Consider the following 14568-nt stretch of genomic DNA (forward strand, 5'->3'; position numbering starts at 1 on the left):
CTTGTAAGATCTTTTCAAGTCAAGTCTCAAGTCTGGGATCCAATTTTTAACAGAAGAAAAGGATTCAGGGCACAGTTCTTGGAGATGAGCAGCAAGCGTATTAAGCGATGGGTTCAGGTCTGCTTGGCAGCCTGTCTCCACTGCACATCAGAGGAGCCTTCTAAAGCTTTTGAAAAACTTTAGAAGGATCCTTCTGCCTCAAGCCCATTGCCTAATGCATTTGCTGTTCCCCGCCAAGAAATGTGTCCTGCACTCTGGTGGAGGTCTTGCCTGCTCTTGGAAGTGAATGATGCCCGCAAATTGGTAGCTAAAAATATACTAGCTGTGAGTTCAGTTAAGTCGGTGCATCATTTATTGCCAGGTTGAGTCCAAGTCATGTCACTGAAACAACTTGAGTTGAAGTCAATCGACTTGAGTCTTCATCACTGTGCAAAAGCATCCTAGACCTCTCTGTGTAAGGAAAAGCAGGAGGCCCATTGGCAATTGTCACTTGCACAAAGCCACATGTGGCAATCCAGCATTATTAGGCTGGCAGGTCTTCTTGCTTCACTGGCATTCACTGGGATCTTGGGCTAGTTTTCATTAACAAAGTAAAACCTGTGAAGGGCTGGACATTCAGCTATAACCTTGTAGGAAGCTGATCTCTTTTGTTTGTAATTTTTATGCACATTTATTTGAGAGAATGGATGTAAGCCTTCATTCATTTTGTTCCTGCATGCAATAATTTTCTGCCTGCTGGGCAAGATTAGGAGAGGTTTTGCACATATTGTGATGCATTTTGGCATTCTACAATCTTCTTTTGCAATTTATTTATACAAAAAACTTTGTACAAAAAATATGTACTTATACAAAAAATACGTCAAGGTACAGTAATAAGCAATGTCCATGTAATGTTTTCCTTTGGGAGAAGTTGCTGTTAGAATTAAGAGATTCCCAAGATATTGGAGCATACCTTTGGAAATTAGTTCAGGTTCATATCTGATCTAATCAAGGTAGACAATACATGTATGGACAATTTTCTGATTGGTCTGAGGTCAATACTCAGAAAAGGAAAAAGAAAGGAAGGGCAGATATTTCTGATACAGAATTACTGAAATTTTCTGTGGAAATTCTTACAATTGGATCCTGCCCTATTCAGGTGGTTCAGCTGGTCCTGAAAAGGAATGCCAGGAAAGGAATTCTGCTGAACTGAAAGGGGGATGTTTGGTCTCATTTCAGGTCCTTGCCAAGGTTCCTGCAAAATTTCCAGCCAATGTGGGAAACCTGACAATACTTGCAACCCAGATAGTTGTCCGTACTGCATGAAGACCTTGGCCAACAAACCAGAGCAGACAGACTATGAGACAGGCGATTCAGACAGTGATGGAGTTTATGAATTCACCCAGGATGCTCACTACAGTGATCAGAGGGACCCTCAGCGTTGGAAAGCCCGGGGAAGAAATGCTTTAAAGCTTTTGGCCTTCTGGAAAGTGGTTTGTGAGACATTTCGAAAAATTGTTGATAGCAAGTACTTTGGCCGTGGGATCATGATAGCTATCCTGATCAATACCCTCAGCATGGGGATTGAGTATCATGAGCAGGTAAGCAGAACTTCATCTGTACATCACCTACAATAGGTGAGCCCCAGTTACTGGCCTCATCAGTTCCCTCTTGGTTTGGCTCTTAGCCCCTTGAATGGGATTTCATACCATACAACCCTGATTAATGCTGACCCCTTCCTTTATGCCTTACTCTGCTTAGCTATGTTTGTTCTGTCATTCTGTTAAATGAGCCTGCAGAGGGTGGCAAGGTCAACAAAGCTGGCAGATCCTGAGGGATCTCTTTGCATGCCGGCTAGTGTGAAGGTCTGCATTGGTGAATACAATTCAGTTAATCTTGTTAGATTGGAGCGGGATAAGACAAGAGGAGGTGAACGTGGGTAAAAAGTTTATAACACTTCTCAGAATGGCTTGGTAACTTTTGCAATCAGTTCTTCATATATTAGTGAGAGGTGTGCCTGACTGTGGTAGTGGATGCTAGGAGGCAGTAGGTGGATAGAGCTGTGAGCAAGCTGTGACGAGATGTTGGAAAATCAAGTTACGTATGTTGTATGCCCTCCCCCCACCGCACCCCTTCATCTAGCCTGCTGCTTGTGAATGCAGAAGGAGACACAGATCATGATCAGTGTTGTCTGTCTGTAGGAAGAGCCATGTTTTCATTTGTCTAAGGCAGCAAAATGTTTTGACCAAGGCCTATTTGCTGGGTTCTTAGTGCATAAGTCTCAGCTGGTGTGGGTGTATTTATAAATATGTAAATACTAAATTATCTAAAACTAATTACCTGGAGGAAAGGGCAGCTGAGGGCATGGTTGGTGGGCCAGTGAAACATTCTGAGTTTTTGTTTGGACTTTACAAGAGCTATCTGGGATACTCAACACTATTCCGCCAATAGCTTGAGCACTTGGGTTAGTTCCTTTAAAATTCAAACAAAGCCCAGAGCGAATTCACAGCTTTACAGACTTAGAAGATACCAGTCTCCTCTAGTAGTGTATGAAGTCATGTTTAGGAACTGTTGCATTCTTTTGAATGCTACATTCAAATAGTAGCAGATTCCCATTAGTCCTCCACATGCCTCAAGACTATTTTCTTATGTTAATCAATCATTTATATTTGATTTTGTAATAGCTACCTTGCAAACAACATATCATGAAATATGCAAACTGTACCATAAAATGAGTACTGTAATTGCATGCTTTGGTTTTTCTTTTCTTTTTCTCTTTTTAAATAACAGTCTTTGCCATGCAATTTGGATGATGGTATCTTCCTCTACTTAAAACTAACTTCACTCAAGTCAATCATTTTGTGAGGAAGATATTTACTTAGAGTTTATTTTCTGGAAGAAGAAGTTAATATGACCAAAATCAAAAATACTGGCACTGACTGGATTCTGTTACTGTAAAGTGACACATGGGGTGTGAAGCACACTCTGATTTCTATAGGTTTGTGTCAGGACTGTTCCTTTTCAAAGGATGAATCAAAATCATTTCCTCCGGGTTCTGTTAAATGTGATGGGTTTCCCCTCCCTTAGTGTCACATTTACTTTATGCTATTTCCTATTCAGACTCTTAAATTATCAGTAATTAAATTTGGTTTTTAGAGAGTGCTGCAGTTTTAAATGTGTTTTTCAATTGATCCATTGCACTGGAAAGGATTCCAGAATTTGAAGTTTAGAAAGGGTCCAAAGAGGTGCATCAACCTGGTGTCATCTCCATTACGAATTCAGGGGTCTTGACGATATTTATTCTAAGACTCTCCTTGACTGAGGAAGAGCAGTCCAGAGATGGATCAGGTTTTTTTTTCTTTGAAGTTCATTAGTGATGTGCCCATCACCTAAGATGTGCCTCTGGCTTCCCATCACAATATTAATTTAGGTCCCTGCTGAGCTTCCTAGATGCATCTTGTGTGCTGGGTGAGGTCTACTAGTTATTGCACCAAAGTTCTAGACTGTGGCCACTGGTTTTAGAAACCACAATTTGGGGGAAGTAAGAACTTGTGATGTCATTCTGTAGACATTGTGCAGATTACAAAGCAGCAAGACAATCTATGCTGAACTATGAGTGGCAGTCAGTCCTAGCTTCATAATAAAGGTGCCTGTGTGATATATGTGGTTGCTGCAAGAGCAAATAGCTTTGTTCAACTGTTATCTTTTTGGGAATACATTTTAAATATATTTGACATACCATATAACATACATGATGTATGTTATATCTATTTTTAATCAATAAAAATAAATTATATATATACACACACACACACACACACACACACACACACATATATATGGTCTACACTTTTAAATTGCCATATGTAACCTGAGAAGCAAAGTATTCATTATGAGTTAACATGCAACTTAATCTCAACTCCCTCCCCCCCTTTAAATGAAAATTAGCCTTAGTCACTTGAAGATTTCAGTGAGGGTACTGGAGCAGGAAGTAACTTTCTATGACAGCCATTTTCTCACTCACAATATCTATCCTAGCCTTTTTGCCTACACACAGAAGAACTTACACATCTATATCATTTTCTTATTGGGAAGGAGAGGAACAACTGAGGATGGAGGATGAGAATTTGAATAGGAAAAAAAAGTATTGAGGAAAAAAGATTAGGTATTTGGATGGGGGGGAAATTAATTTGGTTCACATTTTAGTATGAACCAACATAATCTGCAAGCCCCCAACCAATGTGTGACCCAGAATGCAACTTTCCTTCAGCTTTTGCATGTCTCAAAATGTGATGGAGTTCTGTGGTAAGTGCAAAGATAAGAAATAAGAATATTATAAGAATAAGAAAACCAGAAAACAGATAGATGCTGTCACTTCTATTTATCCACCTTCCCACTGCCTGACATTCTGTACATTAAACAAAAAAGAGGCTAAGTTGAACACCTCTACAAGTAATTTGTAGCTTGCTCCTACACTGCTATGCTTTGTTAATAATTTATTTGTGCCTTTAAATTATCTTTCTCATTGAATTTTCCTCCCAGGCAGACATGGTAGGGAACAAGCCATACTGGGCATATTGAAACTTAACTTCCTCTTAAATGTGTTAAGAAGCCATTGCGACACTGGTGCCTTACATACATGTTGGACTGCAATGTGCATGTTGGCTGTTGTCCAATAAATTAGATTGGCAAAGGATGACATACAAGACCAAACTGTCTTTCAGTTGTTTATTTTGCTTCCTTCGTAGCTCCATTTTAGTTTGTACAGTCACTTGATGCTGTTGTGTGCAGTTGCCTGAATTCTAATTTTTGCAGCTAGCTCTCTGTGCCAGAATGGTAGTTGCCAACTCAGTTCTGCAGGTGTAATTGCTAATCCTGCTGCCATTTTGGTGTATTAATGCATCAGTGGCTGTACATGGTGAGGGTTGAGGCCCACTTGGTGTGCTGAATGTGTCCCTTCAAGCCAGCATGTTTCTTGAAACCTTAATGCAATGTGGCTGATTAACCTTTGTTTTCAGAATGCCTTAAATGGAAAGGCACTCTTTTGGCCTACCAGTTGGATCTGTCACATGCTGCTTGACCTTCGTTTGAAGACCTTACTCAAAATAAATCTCCATAGTCAAAAGAAGGATTGACTGATTACTTTAGAAATTCATTAATTCTTACAACAATAATACCAAGAATATCATTTCTTTGGAGCCTGGGGGAAAACTAGAAAACTTGATGTAAAGTTCACATTCTACATTTCTGATCATTTAAAGCACAGGCAGAAATGTCATCTCTGTATAAGTTGGCTATTGTTTCCTGCACAGCACCTCTCCTCCTCTTTCCTATTACCATTCTATTACTATTACTATTTTTCCATACAAAATAAACTGACTAGGGAAATGGTATGGAGGGGATTGGAGTGATGGCTATGGTACTCAGGCTGATGGTATGTTTGACCTCACCCACAAGATCAGAGGGGGTGGGGAGTGTTGTGGAGGGACAAGTTTCTGTGGGGAGGTAGCACCTTTAGCACCAGTGTGCCTAAGAATGTGGACCAAAGATGATTAAGTGAGGAGCCCAGAGGGATGTTGTACAGGGGGGATCTGGGACTGAGGCAGGATGTTAAGTACTCTTTGAGTTTCAGAGTACTGTCTTTAAAAAATAATAGTATCATTTCAGAGAGTGTAATGTCCCAGTTTTCCCCCAAACTCTCAGAATGAATAGTGGATGTTGAATCCTGTTTTATTAATTCATCTGATTAAAGTGGCAGAGGAGAAGGAGGAGATGTTTTTTCAGTAAACTCCTGCGGCTTACAGTGTGCAGTTTCATAATCTGACAGTTATGAGATAGGGAATTAGAGTTGAGAATTGATGGCTCTGGTCTTTCTGCTGCTATTATAAATGGTGAATGTGACCTTTTCTCCTAAACTTAAGAGCAAACAAATCAACTTTGCTAAATGTATCTTCATTGCTTGGTTGTTTAAAAACAAATGAAGGCTCTTAAGAACACTTGCCTTTATTAGTTTTTATATTAGGCTTTTTTACTTCTTTAATGCAAATGTACAGCCTGGCTAATTCCACACTGAGAGAACCACGGCTTTGTCAGTTATACCAAGATGAAAAATTTGGTCTCTAACACATTAGTAATATGCCATCACACTTGTAATACTGAATAGTAATGAAGTTTGCATCACAGGATACAGGATATTATGACAACTGCCATGAGCATTGGCAACGATGTGTCCTAAACTGTAAGTTCTGGTAGAGTTCTAGAAGATGTTAGGCTGCTAGGAGATAATGTGGTTGTAACTCAGTCTCTTCAAATTTTCATACCAGTCCACATAATTTGGACCACCCACATCAGTAACAGAAATGAAATGCATACCAGAATTTGTATTTTCCAGATTTACAGAATTTGCATTTTTGCATAACTTTCCCATTCAAAAAAATTGTAGAGGAATGCCTATATTAGGGGAAAGTAAACACAAACATGCATATCTTATTAGAAACCACATTCAAAGATCTGTACTATATAAGGATAAATTGTATACATTAAGGGGGAAAATACATATATTAGAAATTGCCTACAGTCATGAATACAATTTTTGTGAGTGCTTTTTTTTTAATTGTCCAAAACCAAGCCAAAATTTGAGCTCAACAAATTAAAGAGGAAGACAAACTGAAAGATTCACTCATCATAGCTCTTGGCACAACAGAAAGGCTAATGATAAATTAAACGTAAAGTCTATTATAAATTAAATCCCCAAGAATGGACTGCATGGTTTCTTCCTTGTGTCATTTCTGAATGCATTTACTCATAGATCTGTTTCATGCAGTTTCTCAATTCATCTGCAGATTAGGTGTTTTAATCCACATAAACATTTGCTTTTCAGTACAAATTTCACAATATATTTTCCCAATAATACATATTTCTAAACAACAGCAAAGAATCCCATGGAACTTTAAAGACCAACAAGTTTTTCTTGCGCAGGCTTTTGTGGACTGCAGTCCACAAATCCTTATGCCAAATAAACCTTGGCCTGTTACAGACAGGCCAAAATAAAGCTGCTTCGAGTCAGTTTGGAGGTATGGTATTTCAATGATGCATGCGTCCTAAGAGTCCAAATGCTGCACCAAAGCCGTGCTCCAGTCCTAAGGACTGGAGTGCAGCTTTGGTGCAGCATTTGGACTCTTAGGACGCATGCATCATTGAAATACCATACCTCCGAACTGACTCGAAGCAGCTTTATTTTGGCCTGTCTGTAACAGGCCCTTGTTAGTTTAAGGCCCTGTACAGACCAGCAGTTTACACCAGCCTGTACATGGACTAGGGTTTGGAGTCCACACGGCCGAGAACCCTAGTCTACTGCCCGGGTACCATCATGGCATGTGCCCGTTTACATGGGGCACACCATGATGATGCACGGGCAGCACAGAGCCCAAATGGTGCTGGCCAGAAGGGGTGTCATCATGGCCATGAGTGCCACTATGATGCCCCTTCTAGGAAACTGCTGACAGCAGCTTGTTTTTGCTCCCAAGAGGGAGCAGATCATTGACACGGAGTGCAGTTGCCACAGCAGTGATCTGGGGCTAAAAGGAGCGGCATTTAGCTGGTCATCTGTCAAGCCCCTAAGGCGCCACTAGATTCCTGTCATTTGAACTATAACAGATGAACACACCTATCCCATCCCTATTTTTCTCGTTGTATGTCATCTCAAATTACATATTTGAAATGCCTTTTTATGTATCTTTCAAGATGAGAACTGCATCAGAACATGCAGAACCCATGAAAACTGGTGGATCATTGAATTCTGATTCACATGCTAATCAAGGAGCAGCAGGTGGCCACACTAGAGTTGCAAAGACGGAACTCCTGAGGCATCCTCCTGTTCAGCAGGAAGATAGTGTTTTATCTCACATTAATAAACACCCTTTGGAAATGTGCTGTGAGGAGTTTGTGCTAATACTCTTTATCATCTTAAGGCCCATCATCACGGGAGTAATTATTTTAAGGTATTAACATTTTTGTTCTGAAACAAGCTTGCTTTAGGAGCAAGTAAGGATGGATCCTTATAACAAGATGCAGAGCTATGGTCATGGAGGCACAAGTGCTTGAGCCCGCCCCCCTCCCAGACAAAGGTAGGGTGAGAAGAACCCCTCCCCCAGAATCAAGCAAAATTACCTCCAAGACTTCCATGGGTTGAGCCTCTTCCAGAGTTATAAGTCAGATATGTACTAAATGCTTAAGCAGTAAGAAATATAAGTATTTTATCCAAAATGCTTGGGACCAGAGGTGTTTTTTATTTTGGATTTTTTTTTTTTTTTGGATTTTGGAACACCTGTGTTTATATATACATACACAATTAGATATCTTGAGTTGGGACTCAAGTCTAAACACAAAATGCATTTATGTTTCTTATACACCTTATACATATAGCCTGAAGGTAATTTTATACAACATTTTTAATAATTTTGTGAATGGAACAAAGTTTGTGTACACGGAACCATCAGAAAGCAAAAATGTTACTATCTCACCTGGGGGGGGGGGGGGGGGTTGGAATATTTTGTATTTCAGAATTTGGAGAAGGAACACTTAACATGTATTGTTGCTAAGTCCTCCCAGCAATAATAAAGCCCGCCTGCAATCTAGCCTGCCACCTACTTGGGAGTAAGCTAACTGAACACATGGAGGACATTTCTAAGTGCACATTGTGCTTGTAAGAGTCTTCATATTTGAATATGTTTGGATTTTAATGAATGGAATAAGTAATTTTTCCTCTCTGCTCCAAGTATCTGAAAATAGATGAAATTTATCATTTCACCTTAGCTGTTCAACTTATATGCAGAACATAAAGAAAACAAAGATAATGACCATGGAGAATCTGCACAAATTCAACCTAGACAATCAGGAAATAGAAATAGTAAAAGAATTCTCACACCTAGGATCAAGGATTGATTAGAACAGGCACTGCAGTTAAGAAATCATAAAAAGACTAAGAATGCGTAGGGCAGCTATGAAAGAACTAGAAAAGATCCTAAAATGTAAAGAAATACAACTGAGCATGAAAGTTAGAATTGTACAAGCCATCATATTCCTTATTACCATGTATGGATGTGAAAGCTGGACAGTTAAGAAAGCAGATAGGAAGAAAATCAATTCATTTGAAATGTGGTTCTGAAGAAGAGGATACTGTGGACAGCCAAGAAGTCAAACAAATGGGTACTAGAATAGATCAAGCCAGAAATCCCTCTAAAAGCCAAGATGACTAGACTAAGACTATCATACTTTGGCCACATCACAAGGAGGCATGACTCATTGTCGAAAACAAGAATGCTAGGAAAGGTGGAGGGAAGCAGAAGGAGAGGATGACCACATGCTAGATGAATGGACTCTATAAATGAGGTCATGGGTATAAACATGCAGGAACTGAGCAGAGCAGCAGAGGACAGGGCATCTTCAAAATGTCTTGTCTACAGGGTTGCTATGGGTTGAGATCGACTTGAGAGTGGATAACAACAACAAAAACTGCCTCCTCACACATACCTTAAAAACCATTCCAGGGGCTCTGTAACAAATATTCTGTGAGCAGCAGTTCATTCAGGACAGTCCAAACTATTTGATACTCTGCAGCAAAAGGTGGTAGAAAACCATATCAGAACACACAGAGATAAATCCAGTTGCTACTCCCAACTACATTAGATCCATTAAATCAATTACTGAATGATAAGTCAATCTTCATGTAAATCCAATTGATGCAATGGGTCCACTCTAGTTGGAACTTGCCAGTGAACATGGGCTATTGTGCCCAAAGCTATTTTGGCACCCATGTCTGACAATCCATTGTTTTGTAATAGGTTTAAGCATTTTGGAATGTGCTGCCTATTATTTCTGAATATATGTCACTAATGAGTCATACTCATGAACAGTATACTAAAAGAGCATTAAAAATAGGAAAATCTCAGTACATTCATTTTTAGGAAGACCAGCTATTTAGTAGGAGCTGTCATAATTACTTAAGGCATCACATAAGCTATCCATAACCAGGTTTCTGTAATAAGAAGAAATTGGGGTTTTGTTATTAATAGAAATAAGTGGCACATTTCACTAACATTTTAGATTTGCTTCCTGCTTTTAAAATGAGGATGTAACTTACAGAGAAAGAAATTCAAGAATCATGTTAGCAGAACAGAAGGTAAATGTACTTGGATATAGCTATATTGAACCACAGTGCCTGGGCCCACTCTGGGGAGGTTAATGGTACGCCCTCTCTCTCTATCGTCTACTGAAGAGAATTAGTATCCCTGCTATCCTAGGGCTATCACATCAGTCTGCATTCAACTGCTCTGCCTGCTGTAAAGAACCTTGACCCCACCAATTATTCTGAACAGAGGCCCTCCTAACATGCTGAAAATCAATTAATCTGATGATACAATTATCCCAGCCAGAGCTAAAATTGGCCTCCAATAGTACCCTAGGGATTAGATTAAACATTATTGGATGTATGGCAGAGTTCCCATTGGGCCAAACAACATGATAATAGATAGAAAATGTAAAAAGCAGCAAATAAACCAGTCACTTCCTATTTAAGCTCAAATAAGCAAGGAAAGAGAGATAATCTGGGTTCTGAAGGAACAACCAGCGGTGGGATAGGAGAGGGGATAATGATAACTGAAATGGCTTCATTGTGGAGGAGGTTGGGAGAGATAGTAAAAAGATATGCAGAGCCTAAGAAGGTTGTGAGACTTCCCCCTACCTGCACCAAGCGAAAAGCAGAACAAATACTTAGGTGTTAATGTGCAAAAGAGCATCCAACCAAGGCAGGGAAGGCAGTCTCAAATGTCTGCTTGCTGCATTTGAAAAAAGGCATTGGTTTCTGAGCACTGGTTTTCTCCAATAAACATCTGTATTAATTTTCTCTCTTACTCTGATGCCTCCCCTCTAGTTCATTCATTTTAGATACCATTGATTACTGCAGGCTGTATTCTGACAGCACATTAGCCTACCACTGTTTCACTTTCAAGCATGCCTGTCCTATCAAACTAGGTCCATGGACTGGACCATAGGAACTATGCAGCCAGAGGTTTAGTTGTTTCTAAATCAGGCAGATCCCCAACCATTATGCCTAAAAAAGAGAATGAGCAGGAGAGACGAAATCTATGGATGTTTCAGGAGCTGTGAACTAGCCCACTGTGACAGAACTACTGCTGGTAAGCTATTGTTTGAAAGCCTAGCAAAGGAAGTAACTCAATAGGAGGGAACTTTTTAACATCAAAAAGCCTACAAAGGAAGCCTCACATGAAATGATGGCCAATGTGCACACTCAGTTTGCAAAATACCAGTGTAACCTTTTCTGGCACTTTTTGAGCTCATTTAAGAGTTTTAATGCTTAGTGCATCAAACAGCAGGGGTCTTGAGCAGGTGACTGTACAAATGTTGTAAAGTTGTCACTAAGTAACATTAAAACCTAATAACTACTGCAATGTGAAAACATCAACCATCTGTGCCACAGGATGTAAGAAACATTTGCTTGCAAAATGGATCAAAAACTAGTAGGTCAACAGGAGAATTCAAGATTTTTTCCTTGAAAAAATGTGGGCTATTCTTCTAACAGTTGCTCTTATGCATAAGAAGTCCTAAGATGCAAAGGTACTTTGGTCTGTTAGCAGAAAGGTGCTGAGTAACTGAGTCACCTCCTTTGACTGAGGTACTTCCCCCCTCCTGTTTGTTTATTTTTAATTTGCTTCTCTTTCTCCTCTGGTGGTTGCCACTAACTAACAAAGAAAGATTTGTTCCATCTCATGTCATAATTTGTAAAGGGGACCAGGGAAGGGACATAAAGCTCACAGTAATCCCTCCCCCCCCCCCCAAGTTTACCTTTCCTAAGCAAAATGATAGTGGCTCTGAACTGGAGGAAGATGAGGTTGCTCAGCTGGTTTTAACTTTGATCCAACATGCATGTAAAATTTGGCTCTGTAGGTTGCTTTAAAAAGCTGGCAATATATGCCTGAGGTACAAGCGTGATAGACTTCATTGCTGACAGTTTAAATTAATTTAGTCTATGGTCTTGTCTGCATTGACTAAATACTGCCCCAAACTCCCCCTGGGCTTGCCAGTCCTGATTGCACAATGTGGGCTCAAAACCCTGAATTGGGGCTGGACTGTCTTCATGATACCCAGAATTTTAGGCAAAGTAGGGGAAAAGGAGAAAGAGGATGTGAGACAGAAAAAGGGAATGAGGAAGCAAAGGATAAGATTGTCATAACCAGGAGTTATGGAAAGATGATGAAGAAAAAGAAGTTGAGGGAAAAGGGGAAAGATAAGACATTTAACTAGGAGTTGTAGTATGACAAGAAAAGGGATGAGAAAAGGAGAGTGAAAGCAAGAAAGGAATCTCACTCCTAAGGAAAGATCAAGAGGAAAGATTAATGCCACACATATAATCATAGAATCAGAATTGGAAGATAACCCAAGGACCATCTAGTCCAGCCCCTTGCCATGAAGGAATACACAATCAAAACACTCCCATCCAGCCTCTGCTTAAAACCATCCAAAGAAGGAAGCTCCACCACACTCTGGGGCAGCATATTCCACTGTTGAACCAGTCAAGAATTTCTTACTACTATTGGTTAACAATAATATATACCAAAAAGTTATATTGTGCCAAGTTATATTGTGCCATTGAGGACAGAATAAGAAAGATGGGAACAGAACAGGGCAAGTTAACAGAAAGATACAAGAAGCCACAATGAAGTAATACTATAGCACCACATTCAGTGACTCCAGAAGCAATGAATCCCAAGTCAGCTCAATCTGTCTCTATGTGGAATAAACTCTCCTGTTGATTCCTGATGCTGGCAGTGGTTTGAGAAACTTTGGGGGAGACAGGAGAAGAGAGGAGGAGGTGAACCCCTGGAGTCTACGACAGCCGCTTCAATACAGCCTGTGGGGTGGTGGCAGTAGCAACACACTGGGTTATTTTTTTCAAAACTAGTTTATTTTCAAGGCATCACTCTTGCCTTGAGATTTCTGATGGTGTGCACACACAGCAGGGCTAGCAATGGAAAGCCAGCAGCCACAGTAACTAGAGGATTCCAAGAAATGCAGCCCCCAAAAATTGACATTTTCTGACTGATTCTGGTTGTGGGCATGTGGAAAAGCAATAAAATGATTGCATTAACTCTAAAATTAATAAATACATTGACTGGCATGCAGCTGAAGTTGCAGCATGCTTCCATCCCCCCCCCCCAGGTGTGTCAGCTTGCAAGGTTTATGCCCTAAGGGGCAACTTTTAAATAAGTACACAAGTCAGTGAATAAATGAGGGATAGTAAAATACCCCATTAAAAGATCCTCATAAATTCGCCCTAGCTGGAAAGCAAGAGACAAGAGAATAGTGATTCGATATAATGGCACGTCTTAGAATCAAATCAGGGCACCATGGTATATTACGAATGCATACATATATTTTCTATCAAATTATTTTAATTTCCTTCATATTAAGAATAAGCACTTGCTTTTTTATAATGCAAAGAAGTGATTTGACCACAAATTATCTTCTATTGATTATTCTGTCACTTACAATAATAATGGCATTACAATTATTATTAGTGATGTTGTTCACCTCTCCTGACATCATCATTAAAACAACAATGGCAAAGGATGTTTGCTGGGTTTAGGGGGGTTAGTAGGGATTGTTAACAAGGTCTCATTCATAGAGTCACCTTAGGTCAAAGCTGACTGACAGCTTGAAAAAATAACATATAAGTGTGCAGGTGTGGGTGGGTGTGCATGCACAAATACACACACACACACATTTTCGTATTTAGTATTAATTTCCTGCCTGCTTCTGTTTGAATCCTCTCAAGTCAACATATATGAAGTCAAGCTTTATTCTTAGTGCTGCCAAACAGTATCATTGTCACTGGAGTCAATCTGGAGTAGGCGGATTTCCTTTTACATTTATTGTTTGCTCACCTTGAGTTGTTTAAGCAAAAGCAGAGTATTTTAAGTAAAAAAAAAGAGTGGCAATTTCTGTGCATCTTCGTTTGTACTCTGTACAGAGCATTTTATCTGTTTCCACTTGCCATCACAAAATATTAAGTAGGACATGGATTAATTTGAAAGACGTCAGGGTAGAACCAAGTTCAACATAATGTGTAAACACCCAATGTACATTCTTCTCTTCAGTACATTTGTTCTGAAGGAAATGCTCCTGTGATACTTAACAATGGTGATGCCTAATAAGAACCTTTTATTTTTATTGTTATTAACTGTTGTTGTTACTTCAAGCATGTTTATAAGATGCAGAGTGCTTTCCCTATGTCCAGAAATTCTCAATCACATCTGAGCACCATCTCATAGAATAGTGCAACCTCCAAAGTGGAGGTGATATGGGAGGATTTGTGGATCAACACTCAAAGCAGATCCATGTGAATCTTCTATAATTTCCACCATGAAATGACTGGATCAGGTACTTCCTTTAGACATCTCTTATGAATGTGCCTTTAGGTGAGCCTTTTTTGAGTAAAGTAAAATTAATGAAATAGCATCTGAAAGAACTCAAATAGCTGTAGATCTTCATGAGGTGGTGACACTTGGGCCA

The 14568-nt window shown here is 39.6% G+C and overlaps 1 protein-coding gene across 11 annotated transcripts in view; it reads left to right on the forward strand.

Annotated features, from left to right (window-relative positions):
* The window catches only part of CACNA1G (calcium voltage-gated channel subunit alpha1 G), a 270365-nt gene that overhangs the window by 64746 nt on the left and 191051 nt on the right, over positions 1-14568 (forward strand). For all 11 annotated transcript variants that reach the window (XM_089537162.1, XM_089537177.1, XM_089537228.1 and 8 more), the window contains exon 9: positions 1219-1580. In XM_089537162.1, coding sequence (XP_089393288.1) covers positions 1219-1580 — 362 coding nt within the window. The remainder of the gene's footprint in view (positions 1-1218; positions 1581-14568) is intronic.

The sequence above is a fragment of the Sceloporus occidentalis genome, unplaced genomic scaffold (assembly GCF_023333645.1).
Source record: "Sceloporus occidentalis isolate IW3139 unplaced genomic scaffold, rSceOcc1.0.p SCAF_1, whole genome shotgun sequence".
Taxonomy (NCBI): Eukaryota; Metazoa; Chordata; class Lepidosauria; order Squamata; family Phrynosomatidae; genus Sceloporus; species Sceloporus occidentalis.